Source organism: Pseudophryne corroboree, chromosome 5, assembly GCF_028390025.1.
Source record: "Pseudophryne corroboree isolate aPseCor3 chromosome 5, aPseCor3.hap2, whole genome shotgun sequence".
Classification (NCBI taxonomy): Eukaryota; Metazoa; Chordata; class Amphibia; order Anura; family Myobatrachidae; genus Pseudophryne; species Pseudophryne corroboree.
In genome coordinates, this window is record NC_086448.1 from 29,023,663 (window position 1) to 29,050,866 (window position 27,204).

The 27,204-nt window shown below is 50.3% G+C and overlaps 2 protein-coding genes across 8 annotated transcripts in view; one reads left to right on the forward strand and one right to left on the reverse strand.

The window, feature by feature from the left end:
- Window positions 1-1,628: 1,628 nt before the first annotated feature.
- Window positions 1,629-4,067, reverse strand: EXOSC4 (exosome component 4). Its single transcript, XM_063921169.1, has 3 exons — window positions 3,897-4,067; window positions 2,329-2,535; window positions 1,629-2,237 (listed from the first exon to the last, which is right to left on the reverse strand). The coding sequence occupies exons 1-3, from the start codon at window positions 4,065-4,067 to the stop codon at window positions 1,866-1,868; spliced, it is 750 nt and encodes a 249-aa protein (XP_063777239.1). The 3' UTR covers window positions 1,629-1,865.
- Window positions 3,797-27,204, forward strand: part of OPLAH (5-oxoprolinase, ATP-hydrolysing) — a 115,507-nt gene continuing 92,099 nt past the window's right edge. For 2 of the 7 annotated variants that reach the window (XM_063921162.1, XM_063921168.1), the window contains exon 1: window positions 3,797-3,879. Coding sequence is in view for 1 of the 7 variants with exons in the window: in XM_063921163.1 (XP_063777233.1) it covers window positions 13,196-13,202 (7 nt within the window). In the remaining 6 variants the exon portion in view is untranslated. Of the gene's footprint in view, window positions 3,880-4,081; window positions 4,160-10,421; window positions 10,887-13,153; window positions 13,203-14,273; window positions 14,388-27,204 lie in introns of those variants that run through there. The other 5 variants (XM_063921165.1, XM_063921167.1, XM_063921166.1 and 2 more) reach the window with 5 other exon arrangements.

Below are 27,204 nucleotides of genomic sequence, written 5' to 3' on the forward strand. Positions count from 1 at the left end.
CCCCCTAGACCCTTTGGAGAGACAGAGAGAGAGAATGCCAGCACACACCCCAGCGCTATATGACCCAGGAAAAAACACAGAATGTTTACCCAGTAGCGCTGCTGTAATGTATAATCGCCATATATGTGCCCCCCCTCTACTTTAAAACCCTCTTTCACTGTGTGTCAAGCAGGGGAGAGTCCGGGGAGCTTCCTCTCAGCGGTGCTGTGGAGAGAAAATGGCGCTGGTGAGTGCTGAGGGAGAAGCCCCGCCCCCTCGGCGGCGGGCTTCTGTCCCGCTCAAACTTAATATACTATGGCGGGGGCTCTTTTATATACATGTACAGTGCCCACCTGTACATGTATATAGTCATTTGCCATAGGAGAGGTATTCTATTGCTGCCCAGGGCGCCCCCCCTGCGCCCTTACAGTGACCGGAGTATGTGAGGTGTATGGGAGCAATGACGCACAGCTGCAGTGCTGTGCGTTACCTCAGTGAAGCACCCAAAGGCTTCTGCCGCCTCAGTAGTCTTCTTTCTTCCGGCTCTGTGAGGAGAACGGCGGCGCGGCTCTGGGATGAACGTCCAGGACGAACCTGTGTTCCATTCCCTCTGGAGCTAATGGTGTCCAGTAGCCGAGAAGCAGAGCCTACCATTTAAGTAGGTCTGCTCCTCTCTCCTCAGTCCCTTGATGCAGGGAGTCTGTTGCCAGCAGACCTCCCTGAAAATAAGAAAAAAACCTAACAAAATGCTTTCTTAGCAGGAAACTCAGGAGAGCTCCCTGCAGTGCACCCATCTTCCTCTGGGCACAGTCTAAAACTGAGGTCTGGAGGAGGGGCATAGAGGGAGGAGCCAGTGCACACCCAGAGTTCAGTTCTTTCTTAAAGTGCCCATGTCTCCTGCGGAGCCCGTCTATTCCCCATGGTCCTTACGGAGTCCCAGCATCCTCTAGGACGTTAGAGAAAAACAATTTCTTTTTTATGCAGAAATCGGCTGGTGTGTAAGCCCCTTAACATCTTTGCTGCAGGCGATTCCTTTTCACATCTCAGCTGGAATACCGTGATCTATCAGTAACTTAGGTTATTTTTTTATTATTTTTGATTGGTTAGCACCTATTTTTTGGGAGGCAAAAGGCATCAGTCGTACCTAATACAAGGACTAGATGCAAACGCTGGTCAGGTGCATTAATGATCTTTGATTATACAAGGAATATCAATCTATAACCTGGTATATAAATCAAATTCCACAGAAGGCGTTTATTGGGAGGGAGAAGACGTCACTAAATACAACTTCTAGTAGTAGTAAAACTTGTCAGGAGACAATCCGCTGTTCACTGCAACCCCACAGAACAGGATAGTCACAGCAACAAAAACATATTACACACGGGAATTCATTATACCAGGGTTTCCCAACCTCGGTGCTCCATGTATCCTAACAATCCAGGTTGTAAGGATATCAGTGCTGGTGCACAGGTAGTAATATAATAATAATTATTACTATACAGTATAATCAAACTGCCGGAGGTCCTAATTAAGTCACAGCGCTTAAGCATGGCTGTCCCGAAAACCTGGACTGCTAGGGAGGCTCGGGGCTGGGATCCGCTGCGTTATAGGATTCTGCACATATTACACAGGAGCTCAGACATAAAAGGTTCTTTCTTACAACAAAAGGACGTGTTTATTACACGACATAGAAAATGTGGAACGTGGGTGTAAAAAGGTTGGTAAGATTATTATTCACATATGTAAAGTTCTGAGACTCTTGTTGCCTAGTTTATCGGATGAATACCGCCACGGTTTTGCAGTCTATATCATCTAGGACCATCCTCCATCCCTTCTGCGCTATGTTACAGGCCATCAGAAGTCTAAGTAGCCGCATGACGCAGCCGTCACGCTGACCCGTGGTCTCCCACCAGTGCCGAGACCTCCTGCAGGTGTTCCCGCACTACTTGGTCCAGCACGGCGTACACGTCCTTACAAGCCTTACTGGCCGCGTCCATCACGCGCTCCATGTTATCCTCGTGCAGCCGCGAGTTCATCTCCAGCAACGCTATCTGGTCGGACTTCGGTAACAGCGCCAGTGCCAGCTGGGGCCCGCCGGCTGCCTCCTCCACGTAGCTCAAGTCTGCCAGCGGCGTGTCCTCGATGAAGCCGGCGGAGGAGGCGCAGACATAGTCCCGCATAGGGATTCCGGCGTCGATCACGGCCAGCGTGGCTGCGTTGACACAGGTGCAGTAGTTCCCGCCGTCAGCTTGCAGGATCTGCGGAGAATGGACAGAATGTTTACATTCAGGCTACAGGGGGGGTGCGCTAGGATGTACACACAGACAATGCCCGGCGTCGCCCTCTCACCTGCACGTAGATGTCAATCTGGGAGCGCGGGTACAGCTGAGTGAGGATGGCAGCCTCGAACGTCTGCTTCAGGTGCAGGGTCATCTCGCTGGATTTGCGGTCTCCATGCGGCCGGCGTTTCCTTTCTCCCGTGCTGAATGTGGCCATGCTGTACTGGCAGTTCACCACCGCGCGGTCATGGAGGGTCTTACTGCGAGACCCCCGAATCTGAGCAGAGGAAACATGACACGCCACTTAGACAACAGCAGCACTTACCACGCACACCTCCATCATTCCCATGCCTCTTTCCTCACTATTACAGAGGTATGCCCCGTCCCCCACCTCATTCACACACGGCACGCTCCTCTCCCTCATTCACACAGACACGGCCCTCAACCTCATTCATACAGACACGCCCCTCCCCCCTCATTCACACAGACACGGCCCTCCCCCCTCATTCACACAGACACGGCCCTCCCCCCTCATTCACACAGACACGGCCCTCACCCTCATTCACACAGACACGCCCCCCCCCCTCATTCACACAGACACGCCCCTCCCCCCTCATTCACACAGACACATCCTGACACCTCCCCCACAGATATGTTCCACCACCTGTATCAGTCACCCGCCTCCCCCTTATTCACACATCCAGAGGCATGCACCTCCCCCCTCATTCACACACAGCCACGCCCCTGACCCTCATTCACACACATCCCGAGGCATGCTCCTCCCCCTCATTCACACTGACTGGCCACTGTCCCCATACACACGCGCTCACATTTAAACAGACACCTCCCCCCAACACATGCTCAGTCCCGAGGCATGCTCAGTCCCCCTCCCTCACATGGACAGGCCCCATGCCAGTCACACAAATTGTCAGGCCCTCCCTTCACTCACATGGACAGGCCCCAATTCCTCAGACATACACATGGACAGGCCCCACCCTCTCACTCGGACAGGCTCCACCCCCTCACTCACATGAACAGGCCCCCACTCACTCACACACATGGACAGATCCCACCCCGCAATCGCTCACAAGGACAGATCCCACCCCTCATTCGCTCACATGAACAGGCCCCACCCCTCGTTCGCTCACTTGGACAGGCCCCGCCCCCTCTTTCGCTCACATGGACAGACCACACCCCTCATTCGCTCACATGAACAGGCCCCACCCCTCATTCGCTCACATGGACAGGCCCCACCCCCTCATTCGCTCTCATGGACAGACCACACCCCCTCATTCGCTCACATGACAGGCCCCATCCCCTCATTTGCTCACATGGACAGGCCTCACCCCCTCAGTCACACACATGGACAGACCCCCCCCCCCCTTATTCGCTCACATGGACAGGCCCCACCCCCTCAGTCACACACATGGACAGACCCCCCCCCCCCTTATTCGCTCACATGGACAGGCCCCACCCCCTCAGTCACACACATGGACAGACCACACCCCCTCATTCGCTCACATGGACAGGCCCCACCCCCTCATTCGCTCACATGGACAGGCCCCACCCCCTCAGTCACACACATGGACAGGCGCCCCCATACAGACAGAGTCAGTGCCGGGTAAGTAGCGCCCTCACCTCATGCGGCCCGTACACCACCGCCAGCGCCTTGGTGTTCCCCTGCTCTATGTAGGCCGATCCGTCCGCCTGAGCGAACACCCCCATCCGGGCCTGGATCTTCCGCAGCTCCCCGGCCTTCCTGCCGTCCACCCGGTACCCCTGGTCCGACAGCAGCTCCAGCCCCGCCATCTCCCAACGTGTGATAGCCGAACTACAACTCCCGGCAGCCTCCGCGCACACGTGACGTCACTTCCTGTATCGCCAGCCCGCCAATAGCAGCTGTGAGACGCTGGGCTGCGCTCTGTCACACGGGGGCGCTATAACACCCGGCCGGCTCCTCCTCACACATGGTCCGGTTATTATCCCGATATATATTACTGACACCGGGGTCTGTTCATGAAGCAGTAACGAGAGTGGAGAAGTTGCCCATGGCAACCAATCAGCTGCTCTGTATAATGTTATAGTATGCAAATTTTAAAATGTTACATCAATGCTGATTGGTTGCCATGGGCAACTTCTCCACTCCCACCTCTCCTCGTGCATTATCCGGGTGGTCTTCAGTTTGCCGTCTGTCGGGATCCCGGCGCACAGTATTCCGGTGCCGGAATCCCGACAGCCGGCATACCGACACTTTCTCTGACGTCCTAATGGATGCTGGGTACTCCGTAAAGACCATGGGGAATAGACGGGCTCCGCAGGAGACTGGGCACTCTAAAAGAAAGATTAGGTACTATCTGGTGTGCACTGGCTCCTCCCTCTATGCCCCTCCTCCAGACCTCAGTTAGAATCTGTGCCCGGCTCGAGCTGGTTGCACACTAGGGGCTCTCCTGAGCTTCTAGTAAAGAAAGTATTTGTTAGGTTTTTTATTTTCAGTGAGATCTGCTGGCAACAGACTCACTGCTACGAGGGACTAAGAGGAGAGAAGCGAACCTACCTGCTTGCAGCTAGCTTGTGCTTCTAAGGCTACTGGACACCATTAGCTCCAGAGGGATCGAACACAGGCCCAGCCTCGGTCGTCTGGTCCCGGAGCCGCGCCGCCGTCCCCCTTGCAGAACCAGAAGCAAGAAGAACATCCTGAAAATCGGCGGCTGAAGACTCCGGTCTTCATTAAGGTAGCGCACAGCACTGCAGCTGTGCGCCATTGCTCCCTATGCACACCACATACTTCGGTCACTGATGGGTGCAGGGCGCTGGGGGGGGGGGGGGGGCGCCCTGGGCTGCAATTAGAGTACCTTACATTGGCAAACAGCACATAATATAGTCTAAAAAACTATATATGTGCAAAAATCCCCCCGCCATAATATAAATATAAGAGCGGGAGAAGTCAGTCGAGAAAGGGGCGGTGCTATCTCCCTCAGCACACTGGCGCCATTTCCTCTTCACAGCTCCGCTGGAAGACAGCTCCCCAGGCTCTCCCCTGCAGTTTCCAGGCTCAAAGGGTAACAAAGAGAGGGGGGGCACTAAATTTAGGCGCAAACTGTATATGTAAAGCAGCTATAGGGAAAAATCACTTTGTGTTAGTGAAAATCCCTGATTAAATAGCGCTGTGGTGTGTGCTGGCATACTCTCTCTCTGTCTCCCCAAAGGACTTTGTGGGGTCCTGTCCTCAGTCAGAGCAGTCCCTGTGTGTGTGCGGTGTGTCGGTACGGCTGTGTCGACATGTTTGATGAGGAGGCTTATGTGGAGGCGGAGCAGGTGCCGATAAGTGTGATGTCACCCCCTGCGGGGCCGACACCAGAGTGGGTGGATATGTGGAAGGTATTAACCGACAGTGTCAACTCCGTATCAGCCGTGGGACAGCCGGCTTCTCAGCCTGTGCCTGCCCAGGCGTCTCAAAGACCATCAGGGGCTCACAAACGCCCGCTACCTCAGATGGCAGACACAGATGTCGACACGGAGTCTGACTCCAGTGTCGACGAGGATGAGACATATACACAATCCACAAGGGGCATCCGTTGCATGATTACGGCAATGAAAAATGTGTTACACATTTCTGACATTAACCCAGGTACCACTAAAAAGGGTATTATGTTTGGGGAGAAAAAGCAGCCAGTGTTTTTTCCCCCATCAGATGAGTTGAATGAAGTGTGTGAAGAAGCGTGGGGTTCCCCCGATAAGAAACTGGTAATTTCTAAAAAGTTACTGATGGCGTACCCTTTCCCGCCAGAGGATAGGTCACGTTGGGAGATATCTCCTAGGGTGGATAAGGCGCTCTCACGCTTGTCAAAAAAGGTGGCACTGCCGTCTCAGGATACGGCCGCCTTGAAGGAGCCTGCTGATAGAAAGCAGGAGGCTATCCTGAAGTCTGTATATACACACTCAGGTACTATACTGAGACCTGCAATTGCTTCAGCATGGATGTGTAGTGCTGCTGCAGCGTGGTCTGATACCCTGTCAGATAATATTGATACCCTCGACAGGGATACTATTTTGCTAACCATAGAGCATATTAAAGACGTCGTCTTATATATGAGGGATGCACAGAGGGATATTTGCCGGCTGGCATCTAGAATTAATGCAATGTCCATTTCTGCCAGGATGGTATTATGGACCCGGCAGTGGACAGGTGATGCTGATTCTAAAAGGCACATGGAGGTTTTGCCTTATAAGGGTGAGGAATTGTTTGGGGATGGTCTCTCGGACCTCGTATCCACAGCAACAGCTGGGAAATCGACATTTTTACCTCAGGCTCCCTCACAACCTAAGAAAGCACCGTACTATCAGGTACAGTCCTTTCGGCCTCAGAAAGGCAAGCGGATCAAAGGTGCTTCCTTTCTGCCCAGAGGCAGGGGGAGAGGGAAAAGCTGCACCAGACAGCCAGTTCCCAGGAACAAAAATCCTCCCCTGCTTCTACTAAGTCCACCGCATGACGCTGGGGCTCCACAGACGGAGCCAGGTGCGGTGGGGGCGCGTCTCCGGAACTTCAGCGACCAGTGGGTTCGCTCACAGGTGGATCTCTGGGTTCTACAAGTGGTATCTCAGGGATACAAGCTGGAATTCGAGGCGTCTCCCCCTCGCCGTTACCTCAAATCAGCCTTGCCAGCTACTCCCCAGGACAGGGAGGTAGTACTGGCGGCAATTCACAAGCTGTACCTCCAGCAGGTGATAATAAAAGTTCCCCTCCTTCAACAGGGACGGGGTTACTATTCCACAATGTTTGTGGTACCGAAACCAGACGGTTCGGTGAGACCCATTCTAAATTTGAAATTCTTGAACACTTATATAAGGAAGTTCAAGTTCAAAATGGAATCGCTCAGGGCGGTTATTGCAAGCCTGGAAGAGGGGGATTACATGGTATCACTGGACATCATGGATGCTTACCTACATGTCCCCATTTACCCACCTCACCAGGAGTACCTCAAGGTTGTGGTACAGAACTGCCATTACCAATTCCAGACGTTGCCGTTTGGTCTGTCCACGGCACCGAGGGTGTGTTCCAAGGTAATGGCCAAAATGATGATACTCCTTCGAAAGAAGGGAGTTATAATTATCCCGTACTTGGACGATCTCCTTATAAAGGCGAGGTCCAAGGAGCAGTCGTTGATCGGAGTAGCACTATCTCAGGAAGTGCTACAACAGCACGGCTAGATTCTGAATATCCCAAAGTCGCAGCTGGTTTCTACGACGCGTCTGCTGATATTGGGCATGTTTCTGGACACAGAACAGAAGAAGGTGTTTCTCCCGGAGGAGAAGGCCAAGGAGTTGTCATCTCTGGTCAGAGACCTCCTGAAACCAAAACAGGTGTCGGTGCATCATTGCACGCGAGTCCTGGAAAAGATGGTAGCTTCTTACGAAGCAATTCCCTTCGGCAGGTTCCATGCAAGGAACTTTCAGTGGGACCTGTTAGACAAGTGAGGATCGCATCTTCAGATGCATCGGCTGATCACCCTGTCCCCGAGGGCCAGGGTGTCTCTGCTGTGGTGGCCGCAGAGTGCTCATCTTCTCGAGGGCCGCAGATTCGGCATTCAGGACTGGGTCCTGGTGACCACGGATGCAAGCCTCTGAGGTTGGGGAGCAGTCACTCAGGGAAGAAATTTCCAAGGACAATGGTCGAGTCAGGAGACTTCCCTACACATAAATATTCTGGACCTAAGGGCCATTCACAATGCCCTAAGGCAAGCAGAACCCCTGCTTCAAAACCAGCCGGTGCTGATTCAGTCAGACAACATCACGGCTGTCGCCCATGTAAACCGACAAGGCGGCACAAGAAGCAGGATGGCGTTGGCAGAAGCCACAAGGATTCTCCGAAGGGCGGAGTATCATGTGCTAACACTGTCAGCAGTGTTCATTCCGGGTGTGGAAAACTAGGAAGCAGACTTCCTCAGCAGGCACGGCCTCCACCCGGGAGAGTGGGGACTTCATCCAGAAGTCTTCACGCAGATTGTGAACCGTTGGGAACGGCCACAGGTGGACATGATGGCGTCTCGCCTCAACAAAAAAGCTAAAAAAGTATTGCGCCAGGTCAAGAGACCCTCAGGCGATAGCTGTGGACGCACTAGTGACACCGTGGGTGTACCAGTCGGTTGATGTGTTCCCTCCTCTTCCTCTCATACCCAAGGTACTGAGGATAGTAAGTAAAAGAGGAGTACGAACTATACACGTAGTTCCGGATTGGCCAAGAAGAACTTGGTACCCAGAACTACCAGAAATGATCTCGGAGGACCCATGGCCTCTGTCTCTCAGACAGGACCTGTTACTGCAGGGGCCCTGTCTGTTCCAAGACTTACCGCGGCTGCGTTTGAAGGCTTGGCGGTTGACCGCCGGATCCTAACGGGAAAGGGCGTTCCAGATGAAGTGATTCCTACGCTGTTAAAGGCTAGGAAAGACGCTGCCTGAAGTTCAGACGTTGTTAAGGGAGTGCTGCATATTCAGCCCCCTTTTGTGCCTCCAGTGGCACCTTGGGATCTCAACGTAGTGTTGGATTTCCTAAAATCACATTGTTTTGAGCCACTTCAGAACGTGGAGTTGAAGTATCTCACGTGGAAAGTGGTCATATATATATATATTTGGCCTTGGCTTCGGCTAGGCGTGTGTCAGAATTGGCGGCTTTGTCATGTGAAAGCCCTTATCTGATCTTCCATATGGACAGGGCTGAATTGAGGACTCGTCCCCAATTTCTCCCTAAGGTGGTATCAGCGTTTCATTTGAACCAACCTATTGTGGTGCCTGCGGCTACTCGGGACTTGGAGGCCTCCAAGTTGCTGGATGTAGTCCGGGCCCTGTAAATCTATGTTTCCAGGACGGCTAGAGTCAGAAATACTGACTCGCTGTTATCCTGCATGCACCCAACAAGCTGGGTGCTCCTGCTTCTAAGCAGTCTATTGCTCGCTGGATCTGTAGCACGATTCAACTTACACATTCTGCGGCTGGACTGCCGCATCCTAAATCAGTAAAAGCCCATTCCACGAGGAAGGGGGCTCTTCTTGGGTGGCTGCCCAAGGGGTCTCGGCATTACAACTTTGCCGAGCTGCTACCTGGTCGGGGTCAAACACGTTTGCAAAATTCTACAAGTTTGATACCCTGGCTGAGGAGGACCTTGAGTTTGCTCATGCGGTGCTGCAGAGTCATCCGCACTCTCCCGCCCGTTTGGGAGCTTTGGTATAATCCCCATGGTCCTTACGGAGTACCCAGCATCCACTAGGACGTCAGAGAAAATAAGAATTTACTCACCGGTAATTCTATTTCTCGTAGTCCGTAGTGGATGCTGGGAGCCCGTCCCAAGTGCGGACTCTCTGCAATACGTGTATATAGTTATTGCTTAACTAAAGGGTTTTGTTATGAGCCATCTGTTAATGAGGCTCATTTGTTGTTCATTCTGTTAACTGGGTATAGTTATCACAAGTTGTACGGTGTGATTGGTGTGGCTGGTATGAGTCTTACCCTGGATTCCAAATCCTTTCCTTGTAGTGTCAGCTCTTCCGGGCACAGTTTCCCTAACTGAGGTCTGGAGGAGGGGCATAGAGGGAGGAGCCAGTGCACACCAGATAGTACCTAATCTTTCTTTTAGAGTGCCCAGTCTCCTGCGGAGCCCGTCTATTCCCCATGGTCCTTACTGAGTACCCAGCATCCACTACGGACTACGAGAAATAGAATTACCGGTGAGTAAATTCTTATTTTTTCGACCTCTTAGGGGTCCACGACCACCCTGGAGGGAGTATATATAGCGTAGCGCGCCACCGTGCCTGCAGTGTGGCAAGCGCAGCGAGCCCGCAAGGGGCTCATTTGCGCTCCCCACTCTGTCGGTATGCCGGCGGGCGGGATTCCGGCGACGGTATGCTAGTTGCCGGGAGCCCGGCCGCCGGCATACCCTACTACACCCGCATTATCCTCATATACTGTATGGGGGGCATTGTGACGTATCCCCAGTCCTCATATACTATATGGGGGGGCATTATGACGTATCCCCAGTCTTCATATACTGTATGGGGGGTATTGTGACGTATCCCCAGTCCTCATATACTGTATGGGGGGGGGGGGGGGGGGGGCATTGTGACGTATCCCCAGTCCTCATATACTGTATGGGGGGGCATTGTGACGTATCACCAGTCCTCATGGAACTGCAATGGTCCAGGTTTTAAGTATATCCATGCTTGGCCACAGGTGACTTAATCAGCACCTCAGTCAATTTGATGTAACCATCTGTGCTGAGCCCGGGACATACCTAAACCCTGGACTGTTGGGGTGCCTTGAGGACTGCGTTTGGGAACCTCTGCCCTATAGGCACCATCTCCTCATAAATCTTTGGGGGCCTCTCACGGACACCTGGAGAACAGAGCAAATCTCCCGAAGCCCGCTCACGGCCGCCCACTTGCTGAGTGGTTCGGCGGCATGATGAGGCGATTTAATTCATTTTAGTTTAGTGAGGTACTGTAAAAAAAACTTGCATACCTCATGCCCAATTTAGGATTACCAGAGGGTCACTCACACACTCCACACACCTCACATACTCACCACTGCTGCAGAGGACCCAGCTTCCGACGCTGGCTGCAGAAGACCCTTCTTCAGAAGGTAAGTAATTATAGACAAATAAAGCTAATTGGAAACTTCCTATTGCTTAATTAGTCCTCTGGAAAGGGTGGGGGGTACAAGTGATGCTGCTTTCAGACATGTGACCCAGGAATTTGCCGGCAAATTCCCAGGTCACGGGTCCATGGCCCCGGTTTGGAGCAGGGACGTGGACCCGTGATTAAGGGGGACATTTATTAAGCAGTGATAAGAGCGGAGAAGTGAGCCAGTGGAGAAGTTGCCCATGGCAACCAATCAGCACTGAAGTAACATCTATGATTTGCATACTATAACAGTATACAGAGCAGCTGATTGGTTGCCATGGGCAACTTCTCCACTGGCTCACTTCTCCGCTCTTATCACTGCTTAGTAAATGACCCCCTAAGTCCCAGGTTGTTTCCTTTCACACATGCTGAAATCCGGAGTTGATATGCGTTCATGTGCAAAATCCCAGGATATAGCCGCATGTGCGGATGGGGTATAACGGGTCATGTCTTGTACATTTCTATGTGTGGTAGCAGGTAGGATAATTACTGACCCAGCCGTATAGAGTAACTCACCTGTGCATGATTAAAGACATCCGCAGAGCATGGCGTGGTGCAGGTATCTGAGGATTAGGGATAACAACAGCACTCGCACACTTCTTGTTCCCTGAACCGCCAGCAGAATCGGTGAAGGAGAGGATACTGGTAGTGTGTCCGCACCCTGTCGTCACGTAGTATACTCAGTAGAGACGCGTTTCGTAGCATCTGGAGAGTAACAGCCCCAATACTCGCATAACTGTTGGGATAAACTGCCCTGTGCCGTCACCTATCTGATACCGCTTTCACATCTCCAATGCCGAAATCCACCCGAATCTCCGCGCCGCCTCTCCCTATGCTGTGATTGGGTACCGGGTCGCATTGACCCAGCAACCCATTCACACTGCGCCTGACCCGGGAATAACCCTTCTTATTACCCGGGTTGAATTACGGGGTCAGCCGAGCCGGGAATTCGGACATGGCCCTTTCACACCGCACACTGACACGTGTCGACCCGGCAATATGCCGGTTCGATAGCGGGTTATTTGTGTGATGTGAAAGGGGTAGCAGTAATTACCTCCATGGTATAGGAAGACGCAATAAACCCCTACGCCTCCTGTCACCAGCCCCTGACTGAGCGCTAATAGCGGAATGAAATAATAGTGTGAGCTGTGGAAAACACTAGATGGCGCTGTAGCGAATGACGGCAGCAATACTAGGCTGCACCCACATCTGAATAGTCAGCAGTGAGAACATGGAGGGTGGGACCTTGACGCAGGCATCCAGAATAGAAATCACCGCAAACATTTACAGAACCTAGAAAAAAACTTTCTACGTTAAATGTATCACTTAAATGTGGAAATGCAAATACCCCCTTAATTGGTTGTGGGGTCGATATTTCCGCAACACGGTATAGCTAGATGAATAATGTAATGCCTACCAAATGTGGTCCAAGGAAGGACATCTGGTGAACCGGCGATAGGGTCATCTGCACCCAAGGCTCATCGATGTGCATGGGGCGCAAGACATGGCACCAGGATTCGCTATGGGAAGTAGGCTGGCGGAGGCAGTGTGATGCTCTGGGCACTGTACTGCTGGGAAACACTGGGTCCTGCCATTCATGTGGATGTTACTCTGACATGCACCACCTACCTGTACCTACCTATACATTGCTGCAGGCCAAGTACACCCCTTCATGGTAATGGTTTTCCCTAATGTCAGCAGCATAATGCACCCGGCCACACTGCAATCATTGCTCAGGAACTGACTGCAGAACATGACGGAGAGATCAGTGCGCTACTTTGGCCTCCAAATTTCCCAGATCTCAGACTGATTGAGCATCTTTGGCAGGCATTCCCAACCACGGTCCTCAAGGCACACCAACAGTGCAGGTTTTAGTGATATCCAGGCTGCAGCACAGATGGTTAAATCAAAATAACTGAGCTACTAATTAAGTCACCTGTGCTGAAGCCTGGATATCACTAAAACCTGCACTGTTGGTGTGCCTCGAGGACCGTGGTTGGGAATGCCTGATCTATGGGATGTGCTGGAACCATGGAGGCCGCACCTTACAGGAGTTATACATGTACAGTACACAGCCCTGCACACATGGTTTACTCCTCAGTTTATAGACAGTGACTGCAGGGCTGGGACTTGCCTTCTGCTCAAGCCAATCACAAGTGGCCATTCTCCACTCCTTGCTTATAATTGGCTGCCGAGGAGGCGTGTCTATAAACCTGGATTATGGAGTGCTTTAACTCTTCCAGTGCAGGAGACAAGACACATGGTCAGATGTATGGTGAGTCTGTGTGCAGGAGAGGAGTACAGGCTGGCGTCCGGGGATTTATAGTGACTGGTCTGTGTGCATGAGAAGAGTACAGGCTGGCATCTGGGGATTTATAGTGAATGGTCTGTGTGCAGGAAAGGAGTACAGGCTGGCACCTGGGGATTTATAGTGAATGGTCTGTGTGCAGGAGTGGAGTACAGGCTGGCATCTGGGGATTTATAGTGAATGGTCTGTGTGCAGGAGAGGAGTACAGGCTGGCATCTGGGGATTTATAGTGAATGGTCTGTGTGCAGGAGAGGAGTACAGGCTGGCACCTGGGGATTTATAGTGAATGGTCTGTGTGCAGGAGAGGAGTACAGGCTGGCATCTGGGGACTTATAGTGAATGGTCTGTGTGCAGGAAAGGAGTACAGGCTGACATCTGGGGATTTATAGTGAATGGTCTGTGTGCGGGAGAAGAGTACAGGCTGGCATCTGGGGATTTATAGTGAATGGTCTGTGTGCAGGAGAGGAGTACAGGCTGGCGTCCGGGGATTTATAGTTCATGGTCTGTGTGCAGGAGAGGAGTACAGGCTGGCGTCCGGGGATTTTTAGTGAATGGTCTGTGTGCAGGAGAGGAGTACAGGCTGGCATCTGGGGATTTATAGTGAATGGTCTGTGTGCAGGAGAGGAGTACAGGCTGGCATCTGGGGATTTATAGTGAATGGTCTGTGTGCGGGAGAAGAGTACAGGCTGGCATCTGGGGATTTATAGTGAATGGTCTGTGTGCAGGAAAGGAGTACAGGCTGGCACCTGGGGATTTATAGTGAATGGCCTGTGTGCAGGAAAGGAGTACAGGCTGGCACCTGGGGATTTATAGTGAATGGGCTGTGTGCAGGAGAGGAATACAGGCTGGCATATGGGGATTTATAGTGACTGGGCTGTGTGCAGGAGAGGAGTACAGGCTGACATCTGGGGATTTATAGTGAATGGTCTGTGTGCAGGAGAGGAATACAGGCTGGCATCTGGGGATTTATAGTGACTGGTCTGTGTGCAGGAGAGGAGTACAGGCTGGCACCTGGGGATTTATAGTGAGTGGTCTGCGTGCAGGAGAGGAGTTACAGGCTGACATACTGTATGTGGATTACAGACTGACATCGGTTCATACACTGAATACGGACAGCATCACAGGAGACTGGATATACTGTACACGCTGCAGGTAACACATCTCACCTGGCTATACTGTTCCCTGAATATACCTGCACACCCGGGTGTCTTACCATCAGGCTACAATGCTGCATGTTCCTGTCTGCATTACTCAGGTGCCAGGCTCTGATATAATAAATCGCGTACAGTATTATAACAGTGAGTTATATACAGGGGTGCATTGTGCATACTCTTTATAATAGTGGCTCAGTGTTTTCTGGGATCACTGCTGGGATTTTCTGTCCTTTATCTGATCAGGAGGAACCAGTCTCTGACCTTGTATAACAAGCGTTCAGTCCAGGAGGGCAGGTTACCCCCAGGGAATAGGAAGTAACTATGGGGTTTACTGACAGAATTAGGGAATACTGTAGATCAGAGGTTCTCAACTCCAGCCCTCAGGTAGAAGCATCTGGGCACTTTGGGGGGCGGGTCCGGGCTGTGACATCGAGCGAGGCTCGAAGGGGTGGGGCTAAGTGATGCAAGTTTGCATAATTTAGTCCCGCCCCTCCCCGATTCCAGCATTTGTCTCCACCCTCTGCACGCTTCACTAGGCAGTGGGCGAGATGTCGGACGAGTACCCACTCTTCCAGGGGGTGCGGGGGACTATCCGAAAAATTGGGAGTCTCCCACAACTTCCGGGAGAGTAGGTAAGTATGGCTTAAGCTGGTTTATTTCACGTATGTCTAATTCGCTTTGAAGACCACAATCCCCATTGGTTGGTCTTCAGTATGCCGGCTGTCGGAATCCCGGCACACAGTATACCGGCGCCGGAATCCCGACAGCTGGCATACCGACACTTTTTCTCCCTCGTGGGGGTCCACGACCCCCCTGGAGGGAGAATAAAATAGCGTAGCGCCCCACCGTGCCCGCAAGGGGCTCATTTGCGCTCGCCACACTGTCAGTAAGCCGGCGGTCGGGCTCCCGGCGCCGGTATGCTGGTCGCCGGGAGCCCGACCGCCGGCATACCATACTACACCCTCCTCATTATTATCAATGGAGACTAAGGTCTGACCCCTTTGTACAAACTCCAAAAAGTGTAATTGCTGATTTTGGCCCTCATTCCGAGTTGTTTGCTCTGTAATTTTCTTCGCATCGCAGCGATTTTCCGCTAATTGCGCATGCACAATGTTCGCACTGCGACTGCGCCAAGTAAATTTGCTAAGAAGTTTGGTATTTTACTCACGGCATTACAAGGTTTTTTCTTCGTTCTGGTGATCGGAGTGTGATTGACAGGAAGTGGGTGTTTCTGGGCGGAAACTGGCCGTTTTATGGAAGTGTGTGAAAAAACGCTACAGTTTCTGGGAAAAACGCGGCAGTGGCTGGAGAAACGGAGGAGTGTCTGGGCGAACGCTGGGTGTGTTTGTGACGTCAAACCAGGAACGACAAGCACTGAACTGATCGCACTGGAAGAGTAAGTCTCGAGCTACTCAGAAACTGCACAGATAAATCTTTTCGCAATATTGCGAATCTTTCGTTTGCAATTTTGATAAGCTAAGATTCACTCCCAGAGGGCGGCGGCTTAGCGTGTGCAATGCTGCTAAAAGCAGCTTACGAGCGAACAACTCGGAATGAGGGCCCTTGTCCACAATGGTTTACGCCATCCTCAGATGTTATGTAGCAGGTAGACGTGTATAGAAGTGTAGCGTTGCCAGATGTTTACTACAATAGCGGATTGCACCGGGTATAGTAAGGAAGCAGGTACTGCACATAAAGATATAAAGATTTAGTACATTTACAGTCTCTGGCGTAGCGGGGATAATACAGCAGCACGTTCCAGAACACTCGCAGGCAATAGTGGTAATACAGGGCTTAGCACCAGCATAGAGGAATTCTGTCCAGGTGTCTGATAAGCTTGTGTATATTGGGGGTCATTCAGATCTGATTGCTGCTGTGCGTTTTCGCACAGCGGGCGCTCAGGTACTAAATATGCATGCATATACACCGCAATGCGCATGCGCATTGGACAGCAACACAGGGCATCGCTGGTCAGCGACAGGATGGTGCGAAAAATCCGTTCGCACTGGCGTTCGCACGGTGATAGACAGGAGGAGGCTGTTTGTGGGTGGTAACCGACCATTTACTGGGAGTGTCCGGAAAAACACAGGAGTTCCCAAGCGTTTTCAGGGAGGGTGTGTGACGTCGGCTCCGGCCCTGATCAGCCTGATGTGATCGCACTGTCGGAGTAAGTCCAGGGCTGCGCACAGTGAATTTTAGCAGCTCGACGCACACATGCAATCGCACACTTGCACAGCAAATATACACTCCCCCTGGAGGCGGCGACTAGCTGAACGCAGGACAGCAAAATTAGCAGCCCAGCGATCAGGTGTGAATGACCTCCATTATCCGTAACACAGGTGCGTAGTCTGAATGGAAGCTGAAGGCACGTAGAATTGAGAATAGTAATAAAGTTACCAGGCACACAGTGAGGTTTAGAGGATACACAGTTATCCAGACTGGAAACAATCACCTAGCAAGGTTTGCTAGGACCGACATCCTTTTTAACCCCGGCCAGCAAGGATATTAATACAGGGTGATGGATACAATTGTTTTACTTCCAACCCAAGCAGATGAAGCAGAAGTGACTGGTGATGACAGCAATAGGGTGACATGCCAGCAAGGAATGACAGTCCATGAGGCGGTGTTGCTATTACTCATTGTGAGTGATTTCCAAGTTCAATGATAGGCACACTTCATAGCAGGGCCGGATTTAGGGGGGGCGAAGGGGGCGACCGCCCCTCCCTAACACAGTCATAGCCACACCCACTTTTGAGCTGAAGAGAGCTCTCCAGGGAGAGCCTGAGGCAGAACGCTGTGCTGCAGCCTATACCACAGAAGCACAGAGGAGCCAGGAGAGCAAGGGTTACAGAGCATATGCCCCTCACTTGCAGGTGTGTGGGTACTAGGGCTAATAAATACAGTTACCCCAGAGCAAAGTCACATGTACATAGAACAATCACAAAGCACTATCTCAGTCTCACTCAAAAAGTTCAGTTTTTCAGGAATTGAGAGAGGAGGAGTTAGGATTGTAGATGGGAGGAGTTGGGACTAGAGAGGGGAGGAGTCAAGATTAAACAGTAAACCGCCCCCCCTAAAAGAAAAGTCTAGATCCGTCCTTGCTTCATAGCAGTCTGTATTTCGTATAGCAGCTGGGACTCTGTGATTCCTGAAAAGTGTTATGGGGGTGGGTGGGTCGTAGGAGTGGGGGCGCGCCCCCGGCTCACCCGATGGCTTAATCCGGCCCTGGCTCCTGTCTATTTAAAAAGAGCAGAAACGGAAGAGAATTTGTCAGATCTCCACTGTTTCGCATCACGCTCTACAGACATGCCGTCTCCATAGATAACAATGGGGCCCAGGCACATCTGCAATTTAAAGTAATAGTTTCATAAAGCAAAAGTTTTGTAAAGCACATAATGCATCTGCAGATGGCGTTATGAGTACTGGCACTGAAGCATTATCTTCTGCTCTTTCCCACAGTGCATTAAGCCCTGCGGATCCGTGGGCTCCCGACGCATGTGCCGCGGGCCTTCGGTACAGTGGGCAACAGCCAGACAAAGCCGTCTTTCGTAGTTGCCCGCTTTTTCCTCACCAAGACAGACTGAAAGGTTTATCCCGGCACTACAAAATATAGAAACACCGCGGTACTTGTGAAAAGAGGCAGTTTTTTAAATGTTACTCTTCTTTTTGAACAGACCACTGAGGGCCTGATTGGGAAATGTACGCAGTTGCACAGTTTGTCTGGCTGCGACTCAGGGAGCACCATGTGTGACCACGCAGGACCCGTTCTGCACATCCACAGAATGGGTCCAGCACTTGTGCACCGCCATTAGGTTAATGGGCATTTCCGAATCAGGCCCCTCGTACGCAGCGGCTGTGCAATTATATACAAATACTGCAGGAGGCGTCTTGTGCCGGCTTCTCGTATCCGCTGTTGCGTCCGCAGACGCAGCATTGGACCATCTGCGTGACCATTGATCGTGTTACTCAGGACGGTCAGTGTTTTTTTACACGCCACCGGTTTTTCTGAAACCCCAGCTGTCGTCGCCCCTACCCCGCTGCTGCGGCTTAGAGGGCACGATCTGAAAACGTGGGAGATAAAAGCAAGTCATGAAGGTTGAGTTCAGTTTTATGGGGGTCATTCCGAACCGATCGCTCGCTGCAGTTTCCCGCAGCGCAGCGATCGGGTCGGAACTGCGCATGCGCCGCAGTGCGCCAGCGCATGCCAGCCGTCGTTGCCTAGCGATTGCCTTTGAGGCAGAGGCGGTTTATGGGTGGGAGGGGCCTGGATGGCGGCGTTAAGCGTGGCCGGACCGTTGGGGGACCGGGCCGCGGCGGCGGCTGCGTGACTTCATACGCAGCCGCTGCGGGCCGGGGAGCGACGAGTAGCTCCCGGCCAGCACGCTAAAGCTGCGCTGGTCGGGAGCTACTCTTTAAGTGCTACGATCAACTCGGAATGACCCCCTATATCGGCCCTAATGCGTATATTTTTGCAGGACAGTAATCCTATTACATACAGAAAGTCACAGCACACACTCACATTGGGCAGCTGCCATCCGCTGATCACTGTGCTTATCTAACGCAAACAGCTGTAGGCCAGTACTTGTCACCTCTGAGAACACGGAGAGGTCATTGGGCTGGGAGCGGAGATTTATGCTGCCAGCGCGGTTGCAGCATTAATACAAACAGTTCAGCTCCAGTCACGTAATACATGAGGGAACTTACACAGTGCTGACACATGATATTCAGGCCAGCCGAGCGAACAGTGGGGCAGATGTATTAATAATAATAATAATAATAATTTCTCTATCGTCCTAAGTGGATGCTGGGGTTCCTGAAAGGACCATGGGGAATAGCGGCTCCGCAGGAGACAGGGCACAAAAAAGTAAAGCTTTACTAGGTCAGGTGGTGTGCACTGGCTCCTCCCCCTATGACCCTCCTCCAGACTCCAGTTAGATTTTGTGCCCGAACGAGAAGGGTGCAATCTAGGTGGCTCTCCTAAAGAGCTGCTTAGAGAAAGTTTAGTTTAGGTTTTTTTCTTTACAGTGAGTCCTGCTGGCAACAGGATCACTGCAACGTGGGACTTAGGGGGAAAGTAGTAAACTCACCTGCATGCAGAGTGGATTTGCTGCTTGGCTACTGGACACCATTAGCTCCAGAGGGATCGAACACAGGCCCAGCCGTGGAGTCCGGTCCCGGAGCCGCGCCGCCGACCCCCTTGCAGATGCTGAAGCGTGAAGAGGTCCGGAAACCGGCGGCTGAAGACTCCTCAGTCTTCATAAGGTAGCGCACAGCACTGCAGCTGTGCGCCATTTTCCTCTCAGCACACTTCACTGGGCAGTCACTGAGGGTGCAGAGCGCTGGGGGGGGGCGCTCTGAGAGGCAAATATAAACCTTATACAAGGCTAAAAATACCTCACATATAGCCCATAGGGGCTATATGGAGATATTTAACCCCTGCCTGACTGGAAAAATAGCGGGAGAAGAACCCGCCGAAAAAGGGGCGGGGCCTATCTCCTCAGCACACGGCGCCATTTTCTGTCACAGCTCCGCTGGTCAGAACGGCTCCCAGGTCTCTCCCCTGCACTGCACTACAGAAACAGGGTAAAACAGAGAGGGGGGGCACATTAATGGCTATATATATATATATTAAAGCAGCTATAAGGGAGCACTTAATATAAGGATATCCCTTGTATATATAGCGCTTTGTGGTGTGTGCTGGCAGACTCTCCCTCTGTCTCCCCAAAAGGGCTAGTGGGTCCTGTCTTCATTAGAGCATTCCCTGTGAGTTTGCGGTGTGTGTCGGTACGTGGTGTCGACATGTATGAGGACGATATTGGTGTGGAGGCGGAGCAATTGCCAAATATGCAGATGTCACCCCCCAGGGGGTCGACACCAGAATGGATGCCTTTATTTGTGGAATTACGTGATGGTTTATCTTCCCTTAAACAGTCAGTTGAGGACATGAGGCGGCCGGACAATCAATTAATGCCTGTCCAGGCGCCTCAAACACCGTCAGGGGCTGTAAAACGCCCTTTGCCTCAGTCGGTCGACACAGACCCAGACACGGGCACTGATTCCAGTGACGACGGTAGAAATTCAAACGTATTTTCCAGTAGGGCCACACGTTATATGATTTTGGCAATGAAGGAGACGTTACATTTAGCTGATACTACAGATACCGTAAAACAGGGTATTATGTATGGTGTGAAAAAACTACAAACAGTTTTTCCTGAATCAGAAGAATTAAATGACGTGTGTGATGAAGCGTGGGTTGCTCCTGATAAAAAGTTGATAATTTCAAAAAAGTTATTGGCATTATACCCTTTCCCGCCAGAGGTTAGGGCGCGCTGGGAAACACCCCCTAAGGTGGACAAGGCGCTCACACGCTTATCCAAACAAGTGGCGTTACCCTCTCCTGAGACGGCCGCACTTAAGGATCCATCAGATAGAAAGATGGAAGTTATTCAAAAGAATATATACACACATGCAGGTGTTATACTACGACCAGCTATAGCAACTGCCTGGATGTGCAGTGCTGGAGTAGTTTGGTCAGAATCCCTGATTGAAAATATTGATACCCTAGATAGGGACAATGTTTTACTGTCGTTAGAACAAATAAAGGATGCATTTATCTATATGCGTGATGCACAGAGGGATATTTGCACACTGGCATCTCGGGTGAGTGCTATGTCCATTTCAGCCAGAAGAGCCTTATGGACACGACAGTGGACAGGCGATGCGGATTCAAAACGTCACATGGAGGTTTTGCCGTATAAAGGGGAGGAGTTATTTGGAGTTGGTCTATCAGACTTGGTGGCCACGGCTACTGCCGGGAAATCCACTTTTTTACCTCAAGTCACTCCCCAACAGAGAAAGGCACCGACCTTTCAACCGCAGCCTTTTCGCTCCTACAAAAATAAGAGAGCAAAGGGCTTGTCGTACCTGCCACGAGGCAGAGGAAGAGGGAAGAGACACCAACAGGCAGCTCCTTCCCAGGAACAGAAGCCCTCCCCGGCTCCTGCAAAAACCTCAGCATGACGCTGGGGCCTCTCAAGCGGACTCGGGGACAGTGGGGGGCCGTCTCAAAAATTACAGCGCGCAGTGGGCTCACTCGCAGGTAGACCCCTGGATCCTGCAGATAATATCTCAGGGGTACAGGTTGGAATTAGAGACGGATCCTCCTCATCGTTTCCTGAAGTCTGCCTTACCAACCGTCTCTTCCGAAAGGGAGAGGGTGTTGGAAGCCATTCACAAGCTGTACGCTCAGCAGGTGATAGTCAAAGTACCCCTATTACAACAAGGAAAGGGGTATTATTCCACTCTATTTGTGGTACCGAAGCCGGATGGCTCGGTAAGGCCTATTCTAAATCTGAAGTCCTTGAACCTCTACATAAAAAAGTTCAAGTTCAAGATGGAGTCACTCAGAGCAGTGATAGCGAACCTGGAAGAAGGGGACTTTATGGTATCCTTGGACATCAAGGATGCGTATCTACACGTTCCGATTTACCCCGCACACCAGGGGTACCTCAGGTTCATTGTTCAAAACTGTCACTATCAGTTTCAGACGCTGCCGTTCGGATTGTCCACGGCGCCTCGGGTCTTTACCAAGGTAATGGCCGAGATGATGATTCTTCTTCGAAGAAAAGGCGTATTAGTTATCCCATACTTGGACGATCTCCTAATAAGGGCAAGGTCCAGAGAACAGCTGGAGACAGCTTTAGCACTATCTCAAGAGGTGCTAAGACAACACGGGTGGATTCTGAATATTCCAAAATCCCATTTAATCCCGACAACTCGTCTGCTGTTCCTAGGAATGATTCTGGACACGGTTCAGAAAAAGGTTTTCCTTCCAGAGGAAAAAGCCAAGGAGTTATCCGATCTGGTCAGGAACCTCCTAAAACCAGGAAAAGTGTCAGTACATCAATGCACAAGAGTCCTGGGAAAAATGGTGGCTTCTTACGAAGCAATTCCATTCGGCAGATTCCATGCAAGAATATTCCAAAGGGATCTGTTGGACAAATGGTCAGGGTCGCATCTGCAGATGCACCTGCGAATAACCCTGTCACCAAAGACAAGGGTGTCACTTCTGTGGTGGTTGCAGAAGGCTCACCTATTAGAAGGCCGCAGATTCGGCATTCAGGATTGGATCCTGGTGACCACGGACGCCAGCCTGAGAGGCTGGGGAGCAGTCACACAAGGAAGAAACTTCCAGGGAGTATGGACGAGTCTGGAAAAGTCTCTTCACATAAACATTCTGGAACTAAGAGCAATCTACAATGCTCTAAGCCAGGCGGAACTTCTCCTGCAAGGAAAGCCGGTGTTGATTCAGTCGGACAACATCACGGCGGTCGCCCATGTAAACAGGCAGGGCGGCACAAGAAGCAGGAGTGCAATGGCAGAAGCTGCCAAGATTCTTCGCTGGGCGGAGAATCACGTGATAGCACTGTCAGCAGTGTTCATCCCGGGCGTGGACAACTGGGAAGCAGACTTCCTCAGCAGACACGATCTTCATCCGGGAGAGTGGGGTCTACATCCAGAAGTCTTCAACATGTTAATAGACCGTTGGGAAAGACCAATTGTAGACATGATGGCGTCTCGCCTCAACAAGAAACTGGACAAATATTGCGCCAGGTCAAGAGATCCACAGGCAATAGCTGTGGACGCACTGGTAACTCCTTGGGTGTACCAGTCAGTGTATGTGTTTCCTCCTCTACCGCTCATACCAAAGGTATTGAAGATCATACGGCAAAGAAGAGTAAGAACAATACTAGTGGTTCCGGATTGGCCGAGAAGGACTTGGTATCCGGAACTTCAAGAGATGCTCACGGACGAACCGTGGCCTCTACCTCTGAGAAGGGACCTGCTACAGCAGGGTCCCTGTCTTTTTCAAGACTTACCGCGGCTGCGTTTGACGGCATGGCGGTTGAACGCCAGATCCTAAAAGGGAAAGGCATTCCAGAAGAAGTCATTCCTACCTTGATTAAGGCACGGAAGGAAGTCACCGTGAAACATTATCACCGCATTTGGCGAAAATATGTAGCGTGGTGCGAGGATCGGAGGGTTCCGACGGAGGAATTCCAACTGGGTCGTTTCCTACATTTCCTGCAATCAGGATTATCTATGGGTCTCAAATTGGGATCCATTAAGGTTCAAATTTCGGCCCTGTCAATATTCTTCCAAAAAGAATTGGCCTCTGTCCCTGAGGTCCAGACTTTTGTCAAGGGAGTACTGCATATACAGCCTCCTGTGGTGCCTCCGGTGGCACCGTGGGATCTAAATGTAGTTTTAGATTTCCTCAAATCCCATTGGTTTGAACCATTGAAAAAGGTGGATTTGAAATATCTCACATTGAAAGTGACTATGTTACTAGCCCTGGCCTCTGCCAGGAGAGTATCTGAATTGGCGGCTTTATCTTATAAAAGTCCTTATCTAATCTTCCATTCGGATAGGGCAGAACTGCGGACTCGTCCGCATTTTCTCCCTAAAGTGGTATCAGCATTTCATCTGAACCAACCTATTGTGGTGCCTGCGGCCACTAGCGACTTGGAGGACTCCAAGTTGTTGGACGTTGTCAGAGCCTTAAAAATATACATTGCAAGGACGGCTGGAGTCAGAAAATCTGACTCGCTGTTTATATTGTATGCACCCAACAAGTTGGGCGCACCTGCTTCTAAGCAGTCGATTGCTCGTTGGATTTGTAACACAATTCAACTTGCACATTCTGTGGCAGGCCTGCCACAGCCTAAAACTGTAAAAGCCCACTCCACAAGGAAGGTGGGCTCATCTTGGGCGGCTGCCCGAGGGGTCTCGGCATTACAACTCTGCCGAGCAGCTACGTGGTCGGGGGAGAACACGTTTGTAAAATTTTACAAATTTGATACCCTGGCAAAGGAGGACCTGGAGTTCTCTCATTCGGTGCTGCAGAGTCATCCGCACTCTCCCGCCCGTTTGGGAGCTTTGGTATAATCCCCATGGTCCTTTCAGGAACCCCAGCATCCACTTAGGACGATAGAGAAAATAAGAATTTACTTACCGATAATTCTATTTCTCGGAGTCCGTAGTGGATGCTGGGCGCCCATCCCAAGTGCGGATTATCTGCAATACTTGTACATAGTTATTGTTAACTAATTCGGGTTATTGTTAAGGAGCCATCTTTAAGAGGCCCTTTCTGTTGTCATACTGTTAACTGGGTTTAGATCACAAGTTGTACGGTGTGATTGGTGTGGCTGGTATGAGTCTTACCCGGGATTCAAAATGCCTCCCTTATTGTGTATGCTCGTCCGGGCACAGTACCTAACTGGAGTCTGGAGGAGGGTCATAGGGGGAGGAGCCAGTGCACACCACCTGACCTAGTAAAGCTTTACTTTTTTGTGCCCTGTCTCCTGCGGAGCCGCTATTCCCCATGGTCCTTTCAGGAACCCCAGCATCCACTACGGACTCCGAGAAATAGAATTATCGGTAAGTAAATTCTTATTTTTATTTATATAGCGCTCTTTCTCCAACAGGACTCAAGGCGCTTTACAGACATCAAAAACAATGCACATGATACAGAGGATTTGAGTAATACAACAATAGACAAGCAACACAGACATAAAAGAAAAATCTTAAGTCCACAGAAAGCATAATGCAGGATTGGTGAAGGCATTTTGGGTAATAACTTCCAAGGGTTGTGTATTCCACCCTTATAGGTACCAAGTGCAGCAGCCATCTTGGGCGCTAAGCGTAGGATTACCCAGGTGGAATAGTCTACCCCTAGAAGAGATGACACAAAATGGGGGTGATTTCAGAGTCCTACAGTTTAGAGTAGGGTTCCAACAAAACCACAAGGTCCATGTATTTTTTCATCCCATCCACAAGTGTACCATATGGGGCAGCCATGTTGGGCGCACTTTGAAGGTTACACTGTGGGAGGTGAGCCATGCAAGGGCCAAGTTCATATATGGGAAAACTGATGCTTAAGTAATAGTATGATGTACCCTGCATGTAGGGCACAATGGAAAGGTGTGCAATCAGTGGAGGTAAACATTACAGGAAAACACATGGTGGGTTGGAAGCGAGCAATGGAGAGAAAAAAAAAAAAAAAAGACACAATAGCAGGTAACTAGTGGCAGAAGTAGGATTGGGATAACATTTTGATCAGATCTTAGTTCGGTTGGGTATGAGAATGAGGGGGGCATACCCGGAGAAGGCATAAGGAACCCGGATATTAACCCGGAGAAGGCATAAGGAAGTGATAAAACAGTGATAAGTGCAACGTGATAAACGCACCAACCAATCAGCTCCGATATGTAAATTGACAGTTAGGAGCTGATTGGCTGGTGCATTTATCACCTTGCACTTATCACTGGTTTATCACTTCCTTATGCCTTCTCCAGGTTAATACATCTGCCCCTGAATTCATAAGTAGGATCCGTGTTAAATCTGAATTTCAAACCTCTCGGTACAAAACGGGTAATTATTTATATTTTATTAAATAATCACCAATTGCAAAAATTAAATAAATGGAAGATTAATTACACAGTGTGCCGGAGTAATGAGCAGCTAAGCGGATGAAACGATGGCACTAACCCAATACGCTGCAATCATTTACAGTACAGTAGGCTGTGTAATGTTTTCCATGCAGTGTCAATTAAAAATAAGTTATTGACAGAATGAGTAAGTATGAGTGAATAAAATGGAATGTGAATACCATAAATCTATGTACTGAATATGGAAAATGGAAAGACAATATACCTATATACAATCAATCTAAAATAGAACAATGCTTATAAATATGATTTACAGGGTAAATCAGCACTTGAATTTGTGTATTATGTAATATTGTGTAATATTAGTTAAAAAAATCTAATTCACCTATTACAGAGGAGATTGTAAAGGGCAGGATTAGAAATCCAATGAGGCCTATTTATTATTCTGTACACTTTTTCCCCGATAGCTATCATTTCTTATCGTCACATATTGTGACAATATTGTTTCACTATTTTCGCCTGCTGCCTAGTGCTGGAAATTTTTCGTAATCCTATCTACTTGTAAATTGGGAATCTTAGCTGACCTTTAACAAGGAAATATGAAAAGATACAAGTTGGCACTCTCATCACTAGCAACCTTTCTCATTCATTACAGAAGGCGGCAGCCACTACATGTGGATGGGTGCGACACTGCGCCCCCAGTCCCCAAAATTTGATATGGGAGCAGTAATGATGCCATAGGGGGCTCTGCTTGGGAGGCTATCCCATGGGGAGCAGGTATTTTCCGTTGTGATGCTCTCTGTATTGTGTAAAGGTCACTAGGATGCGCTCTGTATTGTACAAAGGTCACTAGGATGCTCTCTGTATTAGATAAAGGTCACTAGGATGCTCTCTGTATTGTGTAAAGGTCACTAGGATGCTCTCTGTATTGTGTAAAGGTCACTAGGATGCTCTTTGTATTGTATAAAGATCACTAGGATGCTCTCTGTATTGTATAAATGTCACTAGGATGCTCTCTGTATTGTATAAAGGTCACTAGGATGTTCTCTCTATTGTATAAAGGTCACTAGGATGCTCTCTGTATTGTATAAAGGTCACTAGGATGCTCTCTGTATTCGTATTGTATTTTGCTACATGTTACGTATTTCTTTGATCATGACTGCCTCCTTAATATTTATCACCTAATTTGATAGATTTCTCTCTTGTGCAATATAACAATATATTCTTAATTAACACGCTCCCCCTGCTCACCAAAGCATCAGTTTAGCTGTACGCCCTGGGCGGGATGTGTATGTTTGAGAAGTGTGGAGTACAGCCCCATCTGGGGTCTTTCCAGGGAAAGGGGACTGTACATACTTAAATAGG